Raw genomic sequence first — 23,696 nt, 5'->3', positions numbered from 1 at the left:
ATTTATATTGTGCTGTTTATGTCGGACGCATGACATTTTGTATCTGTGCTCACAGAAAGAACTGATTTTCGCAGTGGTATAAAAATACATACATCAATGATCAATTCAGACGTCTGTCGCAACGTAGCACCGTCGTAAATCGAGGACCCCTGAAATGCCTCGAGTTTAAATTCACCCGCAGATCTTCAAATGGCCACTAGGGGCGCCATTGAACCACTGATTTAAGTGGAGCTTCCCGAGAGCCAAGTATAAAATTTGGGTCATAAGATAAACAAGATTTGTACTAAAGCCAACACAGTCTCTCCCGGTGGGCGTCGCCTTTTGTCTTCTGCTTACTGACTTTTCTCACGTTTTATTATTATTTTTTTCTTTTCGCAATTCGTTGTGAGTCGCAACATTTCTCGGCTTCACTCGGATGAAGCTAGCTGTCACATCTCCAACGCCTCCGAAGCGGAGAGGCGAGACCACTTCACACATTTTAATGTTGTAGGCCTAAAGAGAACGACAAGGTAAGCTTTCATTTCCCAACAAAGTGACATTTTGCTTCTCGTGTAATATTCGTCACTTGGACGTTTGTCGCTCGGCATCCTCGCCTCCTATGTTAACATCTGGACCTCGACCGGGGGAGGCGGCAGCTGCTAACGTTAGCCGAGTTAGCCTGGTGGGACGTTCGGCAACGGGAACGCTGATTTTAAAATGAACTATTATTCGTGTCAATATATGCTTTTTGTTTAATTGACATTCAGGGTGGCTTGTCCGGCTCAACATTGTTGCGTTGTTAATCTAATGGACAGAGTGGTACACATCGACAGGAATTTGTATTGAGCCTAAAGTGGTCGTGAGAAAGATGAGGGCATTGAACGCATCATCGTTAGTGTTGACATGCAATGGAAACACTTTTGACTATCTGTCGTAGTGTACAACGACACTTGAGTTATATTGCTGTTTTTTTTTTTAATCGAGTATGCTTTCGGTGTGCTTTGCTCACTCATGTTTATGCGTGGCCGAATTGAAGCATTTTACGATGGATTGTCGAAGTCAATGAATGGTCAATTCAATTCGCTTTGAACAATGACAGTAAATGAATGAGTGCTTAATGACCTAGACTGAGAATCATTTTAAAACCCGTTTGATATGATCGTGATGCTGTAAAACGAGAGATAATTGGCAATTATCGTAATGAGCTAGTAACAATGATCCACAAAGACAAATTCGTTTTTTAAATGAATTAACTCATTCGCTGCCATCAATTCATTTAAAAAAAAAAAAGAAAGAAAATATTATTAAAAATTAGGGGCGACAGGCGAGTAAAATGTTTAATTGTCATTAATCGCATGACTTCACTAGTTAACTCACGATGAATCACACATTTTATATCTGTTCTAAATGTACAATAAAAAAAATACCAAAAGTGGAAAAAATGTTAAACTAATAGAAATGGTTTCAATGAATTTTTAACAAATTGAAAAATTTGCAATGAATGAAAAAAAAAAAAGAAACAAATTTGGGGCGTCAGGCGATTAAAATTTGTAATCATAATTAATCGCACGACTTCACTAGTTAACTCATAAATAATCACACATTTTTATATCTGTTCTAAATGTACAATAAAAAATTATAGGTTTTCATACTCTTAACAAAAGTGGGAAAAAATGTTAAACCAATAGAAATACTTCAAATGAATTTTTGACGTCTATAGCCGTCAATGGCAGTGAAAGTTAATTTGCCTTTTATTTCTATTATTTTTTTAAATGCATTTATATACAATATTTCATGAATGGAGTGGTTTGTAATACTTTTATAACATGTTTAATAATACCGAGCTTGAGAAGAGTTCCAGTTTAAATATAAATATTATAAAAATATATTAATATATATTTGCAATATTTTTATAATATTGAATGAACAGAATCAGCATGTTTTATCACACACAAACGATGTTAGAGGATACATGTACGCTTTTAGTGATGTATTTATATTGACTCATCAGTGATTATGTGTTTAAATGAAGTTGGTCAAGGATGCTCATCCGTCCATTTACAGCAGCTTATCTCTTCCACGGATCGCTCTCGGGGTCGCCTTGCTGATCTCTTAATGAAGCCGTGGATCCTCCTCTCATCCAGATGGCCTCGTGTTGCACATGTATGTCTTTGGGACAGCATCCCTGCGCTTTACATTTAATGCTGCGCTGTCACACAAATTCTGCTGACCCAACCTCACACCCCTGTTAGAAGGTCCACGTGACTTTTGTGACAATAAGATGCTAAGTAGAGCATCTGGAGCTGGGCAGCTGGTGTTTGAAGAGGTTTGAATCAGACTGCTGATTTTCCCATTGAGCTGCTGTGATCACAGAGGGTCAGTAAAGTTGAAAGCTGGAGACAGATTTTCGGTGTCTGTGATAGTTGTGGACCAAGCAGTCGGTCGACTTTCAATCGCTTGATTGAACAGATGGTAACAAAATAAATGTGTGACAAAAATGTATACACGATGGCCACGACTCACTCCCGCACTGGCTTAACGGTTAGCCACTTAACAGCCAGCCGTTGAACTGATCTCACGACAGCCAACTCTACTTGTATCCACTGACACCCACGTCACTCACCAGCTGGACAGGCTCCGCCAAAGAAGTACATCGTGGCAAACAGCCCGTTTTTTCCCCCTCTCTCTCTTAAGCATTGCTTCACAGCTCATTTGCAGCAAATTAATTTGTCACACCAGCACGCTTCGTACCGTGATAGCCAACCTATTTACAATGGTGTAAATGAACAACCAGTCCATAGTGTACCACACCTATCACCTAAAGGAAGATGGAATTGGCTCCAACCCACTCGTACCTCTTCCCACAATCCAAAAACGAGGTGCATTAAAAGTCAATACATTTTTTTTATTTTTACTCAAATGAAGGCCTTAAAGAGCATAAAGGAATATTAAATATGATCTCAAGAGACATAAAAAAAAAAAAATTATGCTTTATTTTACATAAATATTGTGTAAAAGGGAGTCACTATAACACGATTTAGCAATAATAAATGTGATTAAAAAATATGTGTAGACTGGTGACAATTGTAATTTACGGGGTGCTTCACGTTTCAAATGCCGATTACTCTGTCACCAACGTCCAACCTGAAACACTAATGCCACCTAGTGGCAGAAAATTACCTCAACACAAATCTGCCTCGCACTCTTTTTCACTTTTAACTGTGAATTACTTACTATAAAATGACTATATCAATGAACTAAAAGACATAACCACATTGGTCGCCACATTTGTCCACTTTCATTTTAATTACCATCGGTATGAAAAATGTGAAAAATACAGATATAACGTGTAATTAATTTACGGCTAATGACAAGCTAACTATGAAAATCATACGATTGTTTACGGTTACAAATTAGATTTGACTGACAGCCCTAATATTGTAAGTATATATTTATATATTTATTAAGATGTGTGCGTATATATGTAATACAACATTGGCATTTAATCAGTTGCATTACAAGCATTCAATTACATCTGATGATACCGACAGAAACCCTGGAAAACATTTATGTTAGCTTAATTGAAGACTGTGTGTGTAGAGCTTGAGGAACGACTGCAAAAAAAAAAGAAAAAAAATCAGGACGCACGGGGATTCTATTTAATGAACGCCGTACGGTATCACGTCCTCTCTTCTAGTAGGATTAGTAACTATAGCCCTTGTCATCCTTCTCTTGGATATTGTGATGAATGACAAAGGTAGGAAAGCTACAAGCGTTGGAGGAGGCTGGAAAATAACCGGTTGACTCACTGGAGTCAGAGGAGGACAGAGGAGGCGGATGCATCCACTGAGATCTGAGTGCGGTCTGGATTTACACCAATTCTTCTCGGCGCCTGTGAAACCATATCGCGGCTCGCTCAGAGCCGCCATGATGCATGTCTTGACTGCCAAAATGGCTGAGATGTGTCCAAGTTCACAGCTTTTTGTGCCTGGTTTGTAGCGGATGGACGGAATGCAACTGGAAATCTTCACACAATTCAAACTGTCTGTTTATTTTTTTGCGTTTGATACTTTTAGTCGAATTTTAAGAGCGAGAAGCTTGTAGTCATTTTCCCTTCTTGTCACATCTCCACCTGTCACAGTTTGACACGTTTTACCTTCAAAGGTTCAATATAATTGCTCCACAATTAGCACAAGAATCACATTGATTCGCTTGAATATTTAACACAAGATGGCTGACGTCAAAGCACACCTGCAAGTGCTACTCAGCGCCATAACATATCACCAGATGTGTAAAACGGTTCAAAATGTATTTTCTCTGTCTTTTTTTTTTTTTGTTGCTTTTAGGCGTCATCCCCCCCGAGGTTCGCATCTGATGGAGCACTTGTTGTCAGTGTTTGCGAAGAGGCACCATGTTCCCTTGGCACGTAACCGCCTGGCCCGCTGCTGAGCCCGTCGCCTCCTGCGGCGGTCATGCGCCAGCGCCAGCGCCGCAGCCTTCGCAACCGCTCCCGGATCTGCTGTGCAGCTGTCCCGAGCCGCCGTTGAGCGCCCACTCGGAAACGCCGTCCCCGGACCCGATGGAATCCCTCATTGTGGTCACAGAGTGCGAACCCAGCAGACCATCTGGAGAGCCTGGCGGGGAGGAGGAGGTAGGATGAAGCACACCTATAGCGTGTTACATGCTTCAAAAGGTACAGTGGAATCTGGAAAGTGAATGCCCGTGATGTCACGTAATTCTGAATTTGACCAAAATTCTGTTACGGGTAGAAAGTCAGAAAATATAAAATTCGCCCTTTTCCGACCACAGAGGAGTGGCGCTTTAGTCCCTCTCTTGTGGCCCCATGTGATCTTTAAAAAAATAAAAATGCAGAAATTATTATTATATATATTTTTAAACATATTTATTTGTATTATTTGAGATAAAATAGTCTTCAAAATATAAATATAAAAAAAATATCGGTCCAAATTTTAAAGTTGTCAGAAAAAAAAGAAAACGTTTTTTAAATTACCGCTACCTAAAAATGTCCATGAAATTGTCTAAAATGTCAGATAATTTAATATTAAAAGGCTGGAAAAAAAATAAGAAAGAAAAAACGGCAGAAAATTGCCATAAATATTATTGGCCAAAACAGGCCAATTAAATTTTTTTTTTTTAAAGCCATTAACTGAAGAGAAAAAGGAAGAGGAGAAAAAAATTATTTAAGAAAAAGCCATAAAATGTCCAAAAAAGGAAGAAGATGGAAGAAAATGTAAATTTTTTAAATAAAAATAGCCACAAAATGTCTAATAAAAGAAGGAGGCAGAAAATTACCACATGTCCATAACATTTGCCAAAAATGTCAGAAATTTAACAGAAAGACAGAAAAAGCTAAAAAGATATGAAAAATGACCCCCCAAAATCCAAAAACGAAAGATAAAAGAAAATGAGTATTGGATGCTGCATATTCTTCTGTTACGGTGCAGCTCTAATTAGCTCTCGGGCCCTCGGTACATATACACCGTTTCCCTCATCACAATCCTCCTAAAATGGCTCTTTTGACAGTAAAGGTGGCTGACTTTGATTTTCCATGATCAATACTACAATATTGTTAGGTATAGATTTCTGTTCTTCATCATCTCAGGTGGAAGAAATGGACAGCTCCGAAACGCCGCCCTTCCCCACCCCATCCTGCGACCTCCTCTCTCACACGATCGGCCGCTCGGAGGCTCTGCTGTCGGCCGGCGAAGGGCAACGAGCGCGGCTGAACCTGTCGGACAGGAAACTGTCGCTGCAGGAGCGCTCGCAAACGCAGACATCGCCCTGCAGCTCCCCGGGACTCAATGGCCGTTACATTTATCCGTCGCTACCCTACTCCCCCATCACATCGCCCCACTCGTCTCCACGCTTGCTTCGCCGGCCCACTGTGGAATCCCACAGTGTGTCCATCACAGACCTCCAGGTATGGCGTCGCCGTCACGTTGCAATCATTATCTTTCTTTCAAATGTTTTTGTTTTTTTTAAGGAATCCAGGAATCATTTTTAGGAATATATTCCTATATATACGAATATTTATTTTTGAAAATTTTATTTATTTTATAACCAATACATTTTTAACAGAATTATTATTTAAGTATTTTTTTTATTTTCCTTTATTTAAACACAGTTCTGTCGACTTGCAGTTCGGCACAATAAAAAAAAAAATTCAATGATTTAAAATATGTTTTAATTTCCAGGGATGATTATTCCACCCCATCCAATGTTTATCAGCATTTTTTGAAGAATATTTTGCGGTTGTAAAAATACCTAGGTGTGTAATTTAAATAAAATGGATTTTGGGACATTTAAAATCGATTCTGAATCGTACTAAATGAGAATCGTTCATACTATGATTACATATAGTTCTTAACACAATAAATAATAATTATTATAATCATAATAATCTGAATAATAATATTATAAATCATAATTTAACCCAACCCTATGGAAGTTTCAGCTTTACAGATGCTATGTCTAAATTTTGCATTTTGAATCTGAGTTAAATACTGTGTCTACGTGACCCCCCCCCCCCCCCCCCAAAAAAATCTCATTGTTTTTCAAGCATTATGTAGCATTGTTCCCCCATCTTTATTTGTCTCAATAGCAACAATGCCACTGGTAAAGCGTGATCTTTGTGGATGCAAAGGTAAGGTTTTATAGTCAGTAGACATTAATAGCAAGCGATCGAGCTAGAAATTGACATACAGTACCGTCCCTCCCTTTAGTCGAGCCGTCCCTACCCAACGATTAGAACAACTAGTATGTGATTTCATTGTCAATTTTAATCACTCTTTACCTGCTCTGACCAACAGACACACGACCCCCGCCGTTTGTTCTGCATCGTATACTTTCACTTCAAGTCCGCCGCCTCGCTCACGTTACATTTAAAAATAGCGGCCTCGCTGAGTCACTCTATCCTTTTGTGGCGAACTATTCTCTGTAGTCTGGCTTCAGATGCTCCGCAGCAGTGTCTTTGTTCTCATCCTTCTTTGGCACCTGCTGTCTAAAATAAAGAAATAAATAAAAAAGTAAAATGCCGCAGGACCAAATGTTCTTCAAAGCTGCGTCACAAGTCTCGTCTGCGGAGTCGCAGACACGACGCATAATAAGCGGGGGGGACGATTCTGTCAACTCTTGAGAGTTGGCACGGATTTGTGAAGGTTACATTTGTGAAGGTTGCCAACAGTAGGAGCAATAACATTTCTCCGCAGATGTTCCAAATGCTTGTAAATGTTGAATTATTTTCTGCCGACAGCCATCGAAAGCATTTGATAGACACAAACAAATGTTCATAGGACGTCCTTGCCGATCACATTTCGTAAGGACGTTCGTAAAAAGCTCTGTTGAAACGTGTTCTCTTTTCTCTCCGCCTGCTCCTCAAGGACTGCGTTCAACTCAACCAGTACAAGCTGAAAGACGAGATTGGAAAGGTACCACCACATCGCTCCCATTCGCCGACTTCTCGTCTCACTTACCCGCTTCGCGCCGAGCGCGCGTGCGCCGAGTAGCGTTCATCGTGTGGAGGACGGGCAACGCGCTCTCATGACATCCTCCTTCTCGGATGTCCTCATTTCCCAAAGCTTTGTGCGAGCCGGCCGGCCCACCAGAGGGTTGCAAGATGGATGAGGGGCTGGGTATAAATAGGACTCTCCACAGAGTTGTGCCAGACTCGCTGGATCTTGCTTGTCAATGTAGATTTAAAGCACTGTGTCATGTAAATAGGTCTTGATTTAAAAAATGTAATCTTGGTATGAGTGTTTGACGATACAGCGGAATCTCGGACTAACTGGGGAGGAAGGGCTTGCCCGTAACGTAGAAGTACTTTTCTCGATGTAAAATTATTGTAAATGATAAAAACAACAACAAAAAAAGCTTGAAACTGTTTGGAAAGTTATCCGAAAATACCTTTTTGGTACATGAAGGTATGATAAATGCTACAATGTTAGCCCTTCCGTTTTTCCATCTCTGTTACAATAAAAAAAAAAAAAGCTGTGTACAGTACCAAAAATAACCAAAAATGGACAGACCTGTACAATACTCCAATAAATAGTTTGATTAGTAAGCTGAAAAGTAAAGAATCTTCAAACCTATACTCCTTTTGAGCTAACAGCGTGTCTATAGCGTATGCTAAGCTAACGTCTTTGCCCCATTACATTTGAAGCTAAGATGGCTGCCGCGGCTGCCCATACATAAGCCGTTTCTTAATGTCAAAACTCAGCAAGTACGATCTTAGCTAAGGATACACTCAAGAACATACACTACTTCCTAAGAACGCTAGCTAGTCTTTGTGATTGTGTTTTTGACATATTTCCATAAAATTATGAAGGGGGGAAGGGGGGGGGGGGCTCACAAGGACGTAGCAAATTGAGAAACAGCTATTGCTTTGACGGGGAAAGTCACCTCTGCCAACATGGCCGCCACATTGACACACTTTTTAGCCTGCTGTCATGTGACCGAGTCTGTTTTTTTTACTAGATGGGATAATCCCCATTTCCTTAATTAGCCTGAAATCAAAAACGGGGATGATGCTAACGTCGCTATTGTTGCTTTAAGATAGCTTGCGCACTCGCACCCTCCATCTTTGTGTATTTGATGTTGTGCTATTCTTCACATGTTGTCTCCCATAAAGCGTTGACAGCGTCATTGCTTCTGATACAGTTTCTGTGCCCCCCCCCCCCCCCCCCGTTCTGAACTACTACAGGGCTCCTACGGTGTTGTCAAGCTGGCTTACAACGAAGACAACAACACCTACTATGTGAGTCACCCAAACGCGGATGCGACATTCACTTTTTTGTGTCGCTCACTTCGCCCGCGTCCCCGCGCCGCTGGTCACGTGATCTTCTCACGCGAAGCTCACACGTGAAATTCTCACATGAGCAATATAACACATCAGCGCAACATTCGCGGCGGTTCTCATTAAAGCGGCGCGATACGGTTTGAGCATGACTTGCAGATTATTTTTGATGACTCTCCTAAGCGACATAGCCTGCATGGCACATTTGCTGATTGTGTCACTATCATAATAACTGAAGGCAGTGGGGTTATTAACTCGTTCACTGCCATTGACGCCTGTAAACGTCGAAAAATTTATTTTAACAATTTCTATTAGTTTTACTTTTTTTTTTTCATTTTTGTTAACAAGAGTATGAAAACCTAGACATTTTTTAAAATAATATCTTTTTTTAAAAAGATTATAAAAAATTAGGGGCGTCTTAATCACAAATTTGAACTCTGTTCTAAATGTACAATAAAAAAAAATTCTAGGTTTCCATACTCTTGTTAACAAAAGTGTGACAAAAATGTTAAGCTAATATGAACAGTTCAAATTAATTTTTGTTGTCTATAGCCGTCAATGGCAGTGAATGAGTTAAAAAAAAAAAAAGGTTTCCACAAACAATGACACGTGTGCAGATGGGGTAGAACCTCAAAGGTCAAATATGGATGTATGTCAAATTTAAAATGATTTAGTATTGATTTGTGGGAAAAAATAGGGAATTGACCATATTTGGACTTTAAATGTATCTGGCCAACAGCTTATTGTTATTTAATGTAATAAAATACGTTTTTGGTTCACTACTAGCCGCTATTGGTAAACCCTTATGTGACATTTAAAGAATATTCTGATAAATATGGCATTTGTGGAATATGAACGAGGCAGCAAAATCCTCCTGTTCTTATTCATGTCAGGCAGAGGCTATTTTGCCAACAACCAATCACGGCTCAGCTTCAGAAAACAGGTGAGCCATGATTGGTCATTACGTGAGCACTGAGCAACTGTCGAAGTTTTTGCATGGCCACAGTTTGGCAACGGATTTGTTTTCCCCGATTTTGTTTTCTACGGAAGTGTATTGCATTTTTTTTTCATGTTTTCCGGAATATTTTCTTCGGTCATAAAAAAATATTCAAAATTGTTTTATGCCTGAAGAAAATATTCTAAAAAAACAGGAGGAAAATTTACTCAGAAAAAGAAAAAAAAAATCAGTAAAACACGCGGGAAAAAAAATGTTGAAAAAATGGTGGTACTCATGTGGTCTGTATTTTAATTTTTTTAATTAAATTTTTTTTTCCTACAAATGATTAACCAATTTTAAGGTTCAAAATAGCTTAAGAGCAAATCTCGTAACTTTCTTGGACACTTTGTATGTCCCCTCATGATTGAAAGTGCAACAATTGTGAAAATATGATAAACCACAACTTTGAAGGCATTAGCCCACCCCCCACCCCAAATGTTTCCCCCCTGTAATGTCCTGTAATCTTTCCTTTTTCAAATTCATGCAGGCCATGAAGGTTCTGTCCAAAAAGAGGCTGATGAGGCAGGCGGGTTTCCCACGTAAGTCGTCACACAGACACCATTTGTAACTAAGGTGGTTTGCTTTCTACTCGTCATGTCGTTTATCCCCCGTCAGGACGACCTCCACCTCGAGGAGCCAAAGCAGTCCTCGAGGGCCCCCCGCAGCCCAAAGGGCCCCTGGAGCGGGTCTACCAAGAGATTGCCATCCTGAAAAAGTTGGACCATTCTAATGTGGTCAAACTAGTAGAGGTGAATGAACGTTTTCACGCCTCCAGGGGGAGCCACAAAAAAAATAAATAGGGGTAGTCACTATTAAGTTTGATATTAAGTCATTTACTGCCATTGACGATAAACGTCAAAAAATCATTTGAACTATTTCTATTAGTTTACCATTTTTTTCTACTTTTGTTAACAAGAGTATGAAAACCTAGAATTGTTTTATTTATTGTACATTTAGAACAGACATCAACTTTGTGATTAATCGTTGAGTTAACTATTGAAGTCATGCGATTAATTACGATAACAATTTTTTTAATTGTAATTAATCGCATGACTTCACTCACGATTAATCACAAATTTTATATCTGTTCTAAATGTACAATAAATAAAACAATTCTAGGTTGTCATACTCTTGTTAACAAAAGTGGGGGGAAAAATGTTAAACGAATAGAAATAGTTTAAATGAATTTTTGACGTTTATAGCCGTCAATGGCAGTCAATGAGTTAAAATGGAAACTTAGATTTGAATGCGGAAACAATATCCAATTAATATGAATACAAATGATACATTAAGTGTGTGTTTTCATTTTCATCCCTGTTTGATTTGGTGCCAGGTTTTGGATGATCCCAGTGAGGACCATCTGTACATGGGTAGGTTGTCTACCTTCTGCACAATACATCACATATCCATATCAAATCATCATTATTTTGCTGTTGTGGGCACCGCAAAGCTTTTCTTTACTAATCACATGTTTGCGTTGCAGTATTTGAGCTGGTCAAGCAAGGGTAAGCTTAAGCCTCTTTTATTTGTAATGTTTGTGACACGGAAATTAATTAAATCTCATTAGTTATCATTGCTAATTGCGTGCGTGTGCGTGCGTGTGTCAAGGGCTGTGATGGAGGTGCCGACCGATAAACCTTTCAGCGAGGACCAGGCTCGTTTTTATTTCCAGGATCTGCTCAGGGGAATCGAGTATTGTGAGTCCCTCACACATCCTGTTATTTCTGTTTTGTTTTTTTAGTGGTGTCAAAATGAGTGTTAATTTTGAGTTAATTTAAAGTTAATTTACCACAACAATTTTTTTTTTAATTTAGCAGTAATACATTTAATAATAATGCATATATTTGTGGAGACTGGGGTCAAGTATTGTATTTTACAATTTTTAAAATGTGCAGAATTTGATAAAAGTTACTTCATTTTCAGGATTAGATAGCTGTTAATATAAAAAGAAAAATACAGCTGTCACCGTCTTACAAATGCAATTATGCCATCTAGTGGCAGAAAAATGACCGCAACACAAATCAATATCGCACTCGTTTTTTACAGTACAGTGCATCTTTTTAATTTTAATTAGAAATTTCTCTACCAATGACTAAAAAATGCAGCCATATTTCTATTAGTTAAATGTTTTTTTCCACTTTTATGTTAACAAGACTATGAAAAAAATAGATTTTTTTTAAATTGTACATTTAGAACAGATATAAAATGTGCAATTAATTGTGAGTTAACTATTGAAGTCGTGATTAACTCATTCACTGCCATTGACAGCTATAGACGTCAAAAATTCATTTGAACTATTTCTATTAGTTTAACTTTTTTTTTTCAATTTTTGTTAACAAAAGTATGAAAACCTAGATTTTTTTGTACATTTAGAACAGATATAACATGCGATTAATTACGATTAAAAATTGTAATCGCCTGATGCCCCTAATTTTTAATCTTTTCTTTTAAACCCCCCCCCCCAATTTTTTTTTAATAATCTTTTTTTTTTTTTTTTTTAAGAAAAGATTAATACAACCAGGCACCAGGCGATTACAATTTTTAATCGTAATTAATCGCATGACTTCACTAGTTAACTCACGATTCATCACAAATTTTGTATCTGTTCTAATACAATAAAAAAAATCTAGGTTTTCATACTCTTGTTAACAAAAATGGGAAAAAATGTTAAACTAATAGAAATAGTTCAAAATAATTTTTGACGTCTTTAGCCGTCAATGGCAGTGAATGAGTTAATTACGATTAAAAATTGTAATCGCCTGACACCTCTAGTTGTATACAATACCACAGAAGCAATACAGATGAATCAGTCTTTGAAGCCTTGAATCTCAAACTCAAAGTTGTCAAATTCACGACGGAGGATAATGTAATGTTGTATTTCCGCAGTACATTACCAGCGGATCATCCACAGAGACGTCAAGCCCTCCAACCTGCTGGTGGGAGAGGACGGCCACATCAAGATCGCCGACTTTGGCGTCAGCAACCAGTTCGAGGGGGCCGACGCCCTCCTGACCAGCACCGTGGGCACGCCCGCCTTCCTCGCCCCCGAGACGCTGTCAGAGACCAGGAAAAACTTCTCGGGCAAGGTGAAGTAGATGTCAGCTGACTCACTGGCGCCCTCTGGAGATGATGAGCAGTAATACAAGATTCATTTTTCACTTGACATAAAAATACTAATAGGCACATTTTTAACATTCTCGCAGGCTTTGGATGTTTGGGCAATGGGCGTGACGCTTCATTGCTTTGTCTTTGGAGTGGTGAGTGCGACATTTTCATCAAATATTTTCTTCCTCTTCTGATTGATTGAAACCAAAACCTCGATTCATTTTCAGTGTCCTTTTATGGATGAGCGCATCCTCAATCTGCATCAGAAAATCAAGACACAACCAGTGGAATTACCTGAGCAGTCAGTTTTTACTCTTTAAATATATTATTATTTATTTTTAAGACAGTTTATGTGATCACATTTATCAAGTATGATCATTCTGATTGTCTCAACAGTGCTGACATATCAGACGACCTCAAGGATTTGTTGCTCAAAATGTTGGATAAGAATCCAGAAACCAGAATATCAATCCCACAGATTAAGGTAAACACTTGAAATGAAAGTATGCCGATAGCGCTACAGGGTTTCAAGTGGCTAATTTGCATCATTTATTATTTTTTTTTACCTGTTCAGGTGCATCCATGGGTGACGAGACACGGCGCGGAGCCCCTCCCACCAGAAGATGACAACTGCTGTATGCTGATTGAGGTGACGGAGGAGGAAGTGGAGAATTCGGTCAAACACATCCCGAGCCTGGCAACAGTCGTACGTAGCACATATGTCATCATCGTTTTGGTTTGAGTTTTCTCATAGCTGACTCCATAAAATGAATTATGAACAAACCACCTTTGCTCATTTCAGAGCGGAAATGTTCTTCTTTGTTTACACTGACATGTCTTTTTTTTTTTTTTGGTGTCATTTGGAGAACATTTTTGAGGTTTTTGTGGCGTGTGGCCATTTGGGAGCCTCTTACGCTTATGTTCATGGGTCAATGTGACCCGTTCACGTTCTAATGTTTAATCATCCAAAATGATCACAAAACACAATGCAATTAAAAAATATATATATATTCAAACAAATGCCAGCAAACAAAGTTGAACCTTTCATTTGACCCGCAACATAACATGGAAAACCTAAAATTAATCTCTGGTTCTTTTAATACATAAAATTTCCCCCCAAATGACATATTACATTTTTTTTATTATTTTATTTTTTTTATTAATAAATATTCAAAGAAATATATATATATTCAACTTTCAACGACTATTCAATGAATATCTGAGAGTATGAATACTTTGATTCTTTATTGCTGCCAAAAATATGTATACTAAAATTTTTATATGTTTTAGAAGACATGTGAGAGATTTCATGAAAAATTGTGTTGGAAGTCACATGAGCCGCAAGGTCAGTTTTGAGGTCAACTAAAACAAAAGGTCAAAAGATGACTCAAATATGTATTGATCTACGAAATGATTTTCAGATTTGGAATTCCTTTTCAAAAAATACGTGTTTTGTGAAGATTGACCCAGTAGTTCCTGAGAGAGAAGGGTTCAAGGGAAGGTGGCCACGCCCATTCCCCCCCCCCCCCCAGAAAATATTCCGATTCGACAGGCCGTAGCTGCCAAACCTCTGCTCTAACTGACCTCAAATTTCAAGATTTTGTGGTTTTTATCAAATCCAAATGTTATATCTCGCTAATATTGTGACAGAAGACAAAATGAATAAATGGTACTTGTGTGTTTTTCCTTTTTCTTTTTTAACAAACTCAAGCTATGTTGTGCTCTTTAAAAAAAAAAAAAAAAAAATCTGTCAGATTCTGGTGAGAACCATGCTGAGGAAGCGCTCCTTCGGGAACCCCTTCGACTGGTCACGTAAGGAGGGTTGCGGCATCTCGTGCACTTCAGGACAGATGTAAGGACACGCATGCACACGCTCACGTCAAATATTACACGATCAGCAACTTTTGGGGACTTGTTCGGGAACAACCCGCTAAATGAATTGCAAATGGAGATTTGGGGTTTGAGTCTGAGCTCTATTCGACTACAAAATGATATTTAAAAAATAATAATAAAAATTGGACACCTTGCTTTTTTTTATGGAGGACCAAAACTGCCAAAATTTAAAATAAATAAATGACTAAATAAATGAAAAAAGTGAAAATAAAAACGGATATAAAAATATAATTCAAATTTAAAAAAATAATAATAATATAAATGGAAATAAAAACAAATATATATATATATATCCCTAAATAAATAAATACAAGTTAAAAAAAATGTGAAAAATAAATACCAAAATAAATATATAAATATAATTAAATATCAATCTATAAACAAAAACGCTCTGCGCTCACACCTATTTATTTCATGAAATGTTATTCAAATGAGGGGGGCGGTCCTAAGCGCGTCTCGGGTTGGTCTCCTCTGTTGCAAACTGCCTGGAGTGAGCGGCTCGGCGAACAACGAAGTGTCGTCGGCTTTCATGGAGAGCTCCAGCAATGGACGACCATCTTGTCCACTGTCACCACAACTTGCGACTTGAGTTGCTCGACGACAACGTGAGAGCAGAGCGTTCTTATGTATTCATTGATATTTAATTCTATTTATATATCTATTCTTTTTGACATGTTTTTGTATTTATTTTTATTTTTGGAATGTCGTTGTTTTATTTATTTAGGGACATATATATATATATATATAGTTTTTCCATTTATATTTAATTTTCTAAATTATAATTTCATATCTGTTTGTATTTTCACTTTTAATAATGTATTATTTATTTATTTAGTCATTTATTTATTTTCCTCATCTCCCTCAACTTTGTCCGGACGCGATCCAATAGCTTTGGAGCGCTTGTCTCTCCCTCTCTTTGCGTCCCGCAGCGGTGTCTCCTCACTCCTTGCGTGTTTGTTCTCTCGAAGGAAACAGCGGCCGGCGGACGGCACGAGCAGCATGGAGACGCCCTATGTTGGAGAAGACGAGACTCTTTCCTGATGCAGTAGTTTATTTATTTCTTTATTATTATTATTTTTGCGTTCTTCACGACACCCCTTCGGTGGCCACATTTCCTTCGGATGTGAGGAAAACGAGGGCGGTGGGAACTAATGTCTTCTTCTTCTCTTAGCATGCGTCGTTTAGCGTTAGCATGCTCGGTCTCAGGCTAGCTCTGTGGTTCTCCTTACTCGACAACTCTTTCAGGTACGTCGGGAGAGGTAGGGCCCAATTTTCAGTCTTCAGAACCATTTTGAGTCCAATTTAAAAAAAAGAAACGAGCCTCGCTTGTGTATGAGCGGCAGCGTCTGATGTAACATATTTAAGATAAGAGACTTTTGTTTTTTTGGAAAAAGGCGTGTCGGAGTAATAGAAAAAGAAAGCGCAAAGTGACTTTCTATATAATCTCTTGTCGTTATTAACGTCGTGTTTGTTTTGTATTGTTTCAACTCCAACTCGAGCTTCTCGAACCTCAAGTGAAACTGGTGAACGTTCTTATATTTGTGTTTTTGTATGTACACTTAAAAAAAAAAAAGGCACTGATGTTCTTTTACAATTGCACATTTAAAAAAAAAAAGACACCCAAAAATTCGCCTGTGCATCATTTTTTTTTAATGTAAAGCAACTTAAAGAACCTTTAAATACACTTTGAAATAGGAAAGTAGTGCACCTGAAGGCGTTTTTTTTGTACAAATCTATGCATGACATATCTAGAGGATTAAAGAAAAAAAAAGATGTGCCATGTTGGGGTGGACTTTCTAACCAATGTTAATTAGCTGTGATTTTTGTATTTGTGAACCGTTTTGTTACCTTCTTTTCCGTCTTCGCCGCAATATTGCAATCAGATGAAATCACCGGATGTGTCTAATGAACATGTTTCAATGATTATATTTCATACACATGAATGAATTCAGCACTTGTGTGTGCTGAATGTACACAAAAGGGAAACTTCTTTCATATGAATGCATACTTACATACTAGGCAAATTTGTCCGTGTTTTTTTTGTTGTTGTTTTTTTAACTTGAGCACTATGCATTAGTGTTTGTTTTTTAGTGCAATTGAAAAGTTTTATGCAGCACTGCGAAGGAGTGTGAGGGCCATCGTGGGGAAAAGAAGTTGACTGTTATGAGAGGAAATATTATTATTTTTATATTTGATGTAATCGCTTACTTAGGGAAAGTCCGTTTTACAGAATAATGATACGAAAATAGTCAAAATTGAATGAAAATAAAGTTAGAATGAGAAAAAAATCAACAGGTAAAATTATGATTACAGGTTTAAAAAACGGATAGTCATAGTTTTAAATATATATATATGTATTTGTATATATTTATTTATTTATATATATATATATAAAAACATTCTTTCAGACCAATATCAGGACGACTACTCAGCTATTTTAATGGAAAAACAATGATAGATAATTTGTCATTTTAAAGGACGGTATATCCAAATATTGTATTTTCCTTAAAATTACATGAAGTTAATGGCAATTTCTTCTCATTTCTAGTTCCTGATCATAAAATGGCCAAAAGAAGGGAAGCCATCGTGAGTACCGATAGGCTACCTTGAAATGAGGCTAGGTATCGGCCCGATACAATGCCTGGTATCGGGGCTTGCCCATCCCTTATACCCGAATAGTATGATCATAAACGTCTTCAGTTCCTCCCACCCCAAAAAAGTATGATTCCGACGTTATTCTCGTAACTTTAGAATTTCCTTGTGGCTTTAATCCTCAAATTACTCAGACTGCAATGACTCACAGGACAAAACACTGCTGCTGCAAAAAAAATTAATAAAATAAAATTGTGTGAGATATTCCAAATCTGCTGTCCACTGTTGATGGTCCTGTTATTGAACAGTGAGGTCAAGGTGAAAACTTGAATGTTTGGGGCGCTCATGAGAAACTGAAGAGTATTTCATTTAGTCCCGCTTGTAATTCCACCAATAGAAAGTATCCGTTTGAATTAGTTCTTCTTCTTCTTTTTCTTTTTTAAACAAACAACTTTGTGGATTTTTTTTTCTCTTCAAAATGCATGCAAACACAAAACATAGACTGTATTGTCATAGCATGAGACGCCCTTGGCAACAATAACGGGACTTTGAAATGAAAATGTTCTCTACATACTGTATCTTCTTAAACGTTTGAATAAAAAGAGGACTACCTTTACTTTGCCGTTCTGATTGACTGTGTGTGCGCGCGTGTGAGTGTGCGTGCGCGTCCACACTTTTTGTTGGTAATTTTTTATTTCTATTATGCGGATAAGTAAATGTGCTATTGATAATATTACTCAAATCTGATGCTTTATTAGGGATGTGAAAATGTTTTGATTACTTAAAAAAAAAGCCTTATGCCTAATTACTATACATGGGCATAAAAAAAATATGCTTTTTTTTTTTTTTAAATAATAGCTTGACTACTCTTCATGATCATTAATAAAATAAAAAAAAATCAGCCTTATTATACATGGTTGATATTTTTTTTTAAAGAAATTTTGAATTTGAGACGGTCTATCGTCATTGCTGCACTTCTAACGTGAAGGATGTGCGATTTGTGTCAAATCTTTTGGCCCTCTGGGGCCCCCTGCTGGCTAAAGGGCCCCATGCAATCGCCTGCCTTGCCTAATGGAAAATTACGTCTCTGGTCATTTTGTTTGTATAATAATTATAATAATAATAAACTTTATTTGTATAGCGCCTTTAAAAACAAATGTTTACAAGGTGCTTTGACAAAAAAAAAAAGAGGGAAAAAAAAGTATGTTTGTACTGAGAAGTTGTTTTTGAGTCGTCATCTCGGGCAGGACAAAAGATCACAGAATGACATCATCTTTAATGCGTTATTCCTCAAACACAACTGAGGACACGTTAAGAAAATATTCATTGCCACTCGCCACAACATTTGTAGAACTGACTCGCCCTTCAATTTTCAACATTTCCACTCATCATCCAAGCCCTTTTGTTTTTGTTTCTCCACATTTTCCACCTCCTGTGCATTACGTCACGATAATCAAATCAATTGATTGAGCCACAGCCACCTCATGGAAGTCTCAAAAGGATGCTGGCATGAAAATAATAATCATTTTTTGTTACGTTTCTTGAAATATGTCAACCAACGGGGCAAACATTTGGATGGCTATTACATCCCTCTTGACATCGCAACAGGAATGTGAACACGTTCAGCTCTTCACAGCCGCAAAAAAAAAAAAAAAACGCACAAAATGCACATCATTTTTTGTCTTTTTTTTCCTGCATGGCAAGCGACCACATTCACACCAAAAAAAAAAAAACGATGAAGAGGTACAGTACGTTTCTGTAGCGCTAATAGTACATTCACTCCCAGCCAGATGGCGATAAACATTAGAATATCTTAGATCGACACAATTGTTACTTTAGTGGCTAAAACCTGAGTTGTTCCAACGTATGCCGGTAAGAAAAACGCACAGCAATGCAAATCAAAAATAAACTTTTTGTCAGTGAGGATTATTATTATTATTTGCACGATTGAAGCTATGCCAAGATTTTTTTATACGGACACAAAGGATGGAATAGTTATGGATGTATGCAGGGCATTGTAAAAGTCTACACACCCCTGTTCAAATGCTAGGTTTTTGTGATATAAGAAAATTGAACTTTTTTTGTTTCCATTGAAAGTGGCCATTTAAAAAAAAATAATTGGGGTCAATATGTTCAAATTGTATGCATGCAAATGCAAACCCAATCTTGTAACCTGTACAACTAAAATAACTTAAAAATATATATATTTCCAAGAAAGGATGTGAAATAAAAACTATAATGTGGTTGCACAAGGAAGGAATTACGAACAGTTAAAAAATAACAGTCAGTGTTAGCAGTCTTCAATGCCTCTGCTAGAAAGAAAAAAAAAGTCAGGAAAAGCCTACTAAAACAACTGAACTTTTAGGTTAATCAGAGGCACTTTAAATGGTGGCAGGTGAGTGCTGACTCCCATTTAATATGAGCTCGAATGTGATTGGTCAATTTTGAACACATCCCATTTATGAGGGTGTGCACACTTACGCAACCAATTTATTTTTTATTATACTTGCTTTCTTGAAAAGTTTTAATTTTTATTCAATCAATAGTGGTTAAAGTTTAAAATTATCGTTTTTAAAAAAAAATTATTTACATCACAAAAACCTGGCATTTGAACAGGGGTGTGTAGACTTTTTCAATCCACTGTATGTAGGAGACACGACCACACATCCTTGCAACCGAATAATGACTTAAATGGGCTCTTTACACGTGACTTTTTAAACACTCAAAATGAAAAGAGCAACAAAGTAATTTTTTATTTTATTTTTTTTAACCTGAAGTCATTCAAGGTCCTTGTCCTTTTTCCACCGTGGGGCAAAAAAAAGAAGAAGAAAAAAAAAGACGTTCATCGCCGTTGACGGCAGGTGAGCGACAACATCCGTCGTCACGGCGACGCTGTCCTCATGGCCCGAGGGGACGTCCTCGTCATCTTGGGCGTTTCTTCGTCACAAAAGGTCCTCGTAGTCCAACAGTTTGGAGTGCTGACGCGTCTTCCAAAGGCGGTAGAGGCGGAAGTCGAAGTACATCTCGATCATCTCTTTGCCTTCACGAGAGGGACACCAAAGTTGGTTCTCATTAAAATTAATGAAATGAAATTTAAATTAAATTACATGAATAGACCATAAAAATGAATCCGTTTGTGACTCATGGTTTAATGCTTCAATCCATTGTGCTGCTTCATATGTCCGTCTTGGCCACCAGGAGGCAGTATAATACAGTCCTACACAGAGCCAACCCAGCAGGGTAACAAGATGGCGTCCACATGTCATGTGACCGGCATGTTTTGGGTTTAGGGAACCCAAAAATAAGGTTTTGTGAGCCTTTGCTGGTCATCTGCTGCCCCCTGCTGGATGCAGACGGATTTTCTGGTGTTTACTGGCAAGTGTTCTGGTTTTCATCACTTATGAGGGACAATAGACGGATGGAGTGATTTCTAGTAATGTGCTGCCCCCTACTGTTTGGAAGTGCAACCTAATTGATGTACGAGCCTCTCCCTCCCACTTGAATTAATTCCATTGTTACCTTGTAAAACCCGGTGTTCATTTTTCTACCGGTACTTTTTATTGTGAGCGTGTCCACGTGGAATGTGAAGAAGACATCCTGTAGATGACGTTACGTAAAGTAGAAATGACTCACACGTCAACATCAAAGTCGTACGATTGGTTAACACCCACCCTGCGCAGAGAGCTCCAGTGGCGACTCGAACTCCACAGAATAAGGCCTCATCAGATTCTTCAGTTTCTGGAACAGCTGTTGGACGCAGATAAGAACGCAAAAGGCCTCTTAAGCCCCTTCACATTTGGATGCCCGCTCAGCAGGGGGAAGGAAAAAAAATCACACACACACACACACACACACACACACACTCTTTGACCGACAAATATGTCAAATACTCTGCACAAGTTATGTTAAAGCAACAAAATAAAAAGTGTCACTTTTTTTTTTTTTTTTTTTGCTGTCTTGAAGCCACTTTGTCTCCATCGTGTTTGACAAGCTGGATTTCAAAACAAAAACAAAACACTGATCCGCAGTCTGCTGTTCTTCACGTAGCCAGACCGCCCATCAAGCCTTCCCAGATCCAAATTGATGTAACGTTTTGGCAGACGCCGGCGGGACGGACGCAAATCGCTAGCCTGCGTCAATGTTTGCTGGCTTGGCCACGTCTGCAGACGCCATTTGTTGTCTTTCGGCATATTTTTGGAAGGGAGTTTTGTAATTGAAAGGGGGAAAACATGGGTTCGGTGATGTCTCTATGTTCCACATAGAAAAGCTTCCAAAAGTGACAAAGCCCACGTTGGGTTATTTACACCCAGTGCATTGGGTTGAGGATTTGGCCCAACATGTTGGGTCAAGATTTTGATCCAACATGTTGGGGTAAATCCTGATGAGCTAAAGCTACTAAGAAATTGATTACCAAGTTATCAGTATATTTTAAGATTAAGATTAAAACTTTTTTTTTTTTTAAAGATACATTTTTTTGCAGTTGTTTTATACAAAATTACCAATTTTTGTTGTTGTTGTTGTTTTGTACAAAACAACTCAGCAGGGGAAAAAAATTAGATAAAAAAGCCTTTTTTAATGAGTGATTAATCAAAATGCTAAGATGTGGTGGGTTTTTATTTTATACATTTTTTTTTTTACAAAATATCCAATTTGGGGGGTTGCCTTATACAAAAGGACCTAATATTTTTTAGTTATTCTGTACAAAACGATGCATTTTTGTATTATTTATTTTTTTGGAGAGCTCTGTGTAATTAATTTGGCCAGAGGAAGGACACCATTTTTATTTTTGTACAATACAGTCCAATTATTTTTGGGTTATTTAATAGAAAATGACCCAATTTTGGGGGTTGTTTTGGTCAAAATGACCTATTTTGGTTGTTGTTATTTTGTACAAAAGGGTTCAAATTTTTGGTGTGTTTTATATACGAAATGAGCCAGTTTTTAGATTGTTTTGTTGCCAAACAACTCGGAAAGTTGATTCAAATTGACCCAAGTCGTGGATCGGCCCATTTTTTTTACCCAAAATGTGTTATTTTCGACCAACCTCGGGTAAAAGCAACCCAATCCGTTCAAGCGGGCAGCATTTTTTGAGCGTGTACCTTCTCTCCATTGGGGTTTCCCAGGACGTAGCATCCCATTATGTGGATGAGGTTTGGCTCCGGGTTGACTTTACTCATCATTCTGCTGAGTCGTCTCCAGAATCTAAATAAACGCAAACAGGCTTTCAGCTCAGGCCAACTTTCCTCTTTCCTAACAATAAGTTTCTCTCGACATTATTTCAGTGGCGTCACAAAGCCCAAGTAGAATAAAAAGAAGCTTAAGAAATGAACTCACTGACTCATGTCCTCTTCCTTTTCCACCTTAGCGAATGTTGCTACTTTATTCTTCAGGAGGTACAGGTGACCCGGGCCTCCCTAAAACGCACACAAAAACACGGACTTTTGACACAATAACAATCTGCGCTCGTTATATTTCGATACTCTTCGTCAGAAATATTTTTAGTCGACAGCAGCCGGCTCGCGCACGCGCAGTCCGGTAACCTTCAACTCTGCAACAAACACAGCATGCGTTTCCGTCTCGGTCCCCCCACCTGGCAAAAGATGAGCATCCTCCAGAACTTGCTTCCCCTCCTGTAAGCCGCGAGCTTCTTTTCAATTTCCTCTGCGAGACAGAAAAGTCCAGAACGGTCGCGTCGACGCCAAGGTCAGGGACGAGATGAGACAAAAAGTGGATGCACAATCGTTTATGAATTTTAAAGGAAAAAGCTTTAAGGGCAGAGCACTAAGAGAAGATGGTTTTGCGTCAATTGCAAATATGCAGAGTGACGCGTGAAAACAGGTCAATGAACTGGTGACCGGAAATGAGTTTGTGTAAATTCGTCTTTGGCGTCTGGTCAATAACCGCGTGTTTTTTTTTAACGCCCTTCGACTTCATTATGTGGGAAACAAGGGAGCATTTAGTTGAAGCAGCACGTGAGGCCAGAACATCTTTACGTCATTAAAACTGACAATTTTTTGGCCCACGTTGAGTGTGAACTAGTGTGACATAAATAAAACGGGTCCTGTGTTGTGTGCACAAAATATTTTTTAGTAGCAGTGGGCGGACAGCCATGAATCCATTGTTGCCGTGATAGGATTATTAGCACTCGTATTTCAAATCCGGCAAGTATAATTGGTTGAAGAAGTGTCAAGTCGTAGCCTGAGATTTTATTTTGTATTTTTTATTTTTTTTAAAGTCTTTATGCTCTTACGCCTTTGAAGCAGCATCTTTAAATGTTGTCGATCACAAGGGGTGAGCTAAAGGTAAAGCTAAGGCGCA

The 23,696-nt window shown here is 38.2% G+C and overlaps 2 protein-coding genes across 3 annotated transcripts in view; one reads left to right on the top strand and one right to left on the bottom strand.

Moving 5' to 3' along the window:
• Window positions 1-206: 206 nt before the first annotated feature.
• camkk2 (calcium/calmodulin-dependent protein kinase kinase 2) lies at window positions 207-17,994 on the top strand. Of its 2 annotated transcripts, XM_086095860.1 has the most exons (17): window positions 207-509; window positions 4,326-4,630; window positions 5,603-5,920; window positions 7,380-7,427; window positions 8,699-8,752; window positions 10,276-10,327; window positions 10,404-10,537; window positions 11,122-11,158; window positions 11,272-11,293; window positions 11,397-11,485; window positions 12,675-12,874; window positions 12,992-13,045; window positions 13,121-13,194; window positions 13,290-13,377; window positions 13,468-13,599; window positions 14,648-14,745; window positions 15,755-17,994. In XM_086095860.1, exons 2-17 carry the CDS (start codon window positions 4,391-4,393, stop codon window positions 15,825-15,827), a joined length of 1,713 nt encoding a protein of 570 aa, XP_085951986.1. In that variant the 5' UTR covers window positions 207-509; window positions 4,326-4,390; the 3' UTR covers window positions 15,828-17,994. The 2 variants fall into 2 exon arrangements, with proteins under 2 accessions (XP_085951986.1, XP_085951987.1); XM_086095861.1 differs by lacking the exon at window positions 8,699-8,752.
• Window positions 17,995-18,634: 640 nt separating this feature from the next.
• Window positions 18,635-23,696, bottom strand: part of nsmfa (NMDA receptor synaptonuclear signaling and neuronal migration factor a) — a 32,501-nt gene continuing 27,439 nt past the window's right edge. Inside the window, exons 10-14 of the mRNA XM_086095862.1 lie at window positions 22,969-23,039; window positions 22,713-22,792; window positions 22,478-22,580; window positions 21,050-21,125; window positions 18,635-20,418 (exon numbers count right to left, since the gene is read on the bottom strand). Of these exons, the coding sequence (XP_085951988.1) occupies window positions 20,321-20,418; window positions 21,050-21,125; window positions 22,478-22,580; window positions 22,713-22,792; window positions 22,969-23,039 (428 nt within the window). The 3' untranslated portion in view covers window positions 18,635-20,320. The remainder of the gene's footprint in view (window positions 20,419-21,049; window positions 21,126-22,477; window positions 22,581-22,712; window positions 22,793-22,968; window positions 23,040-23,696) is intronic.

The sequence above is a fragment of the Leptonotus elevatus genome, chromosome 15, assembly GCF_054856555.1.
Source record: "Leptonotus elevatus isolate MCC_2025b chromosome 15, RoL_Lele_1.0, whole genome shotgun sequence".
In the NCBI taxonomy this organism is placed as follows: domain Eukaryota; kingdom Metazoa; phylum Chordata; class Actinopteri; order Syngnathiformes; family Syngnathidae; genus Leptonotus; species Leptonotus elevatus.
The sequence above is the reverse complement of the archived record's forward strand: the minus strand, read 5'-3'. Positions and strand labels throughout refer to the sequence as shown.

Bases quoted from the DNA above. Each gene is read 5' to 3' on its own strand.
- camkk2 (XM_086095860.1), top strand. From the start codon at position 4,391: ATGTTCCCTTGGCACGTAACCGCCTGGCCCGCTGCTGAGCCCGTCGCC. The intron at 8,753-10,275 runs GTGAGTCACCCA...AAATTCATGCAG, and splicing joins AAGACAACAACACCTACTAT to GCCATGAAGGTTCTGTCCAA. The intron at 13,046-13,120 runs GTGAGTGCGACA...ATTCATTTTCAG, and splicing joins ATTGCTTTGTCTTTGGAGTG to TGTCCTTTTATGGATGAGCG.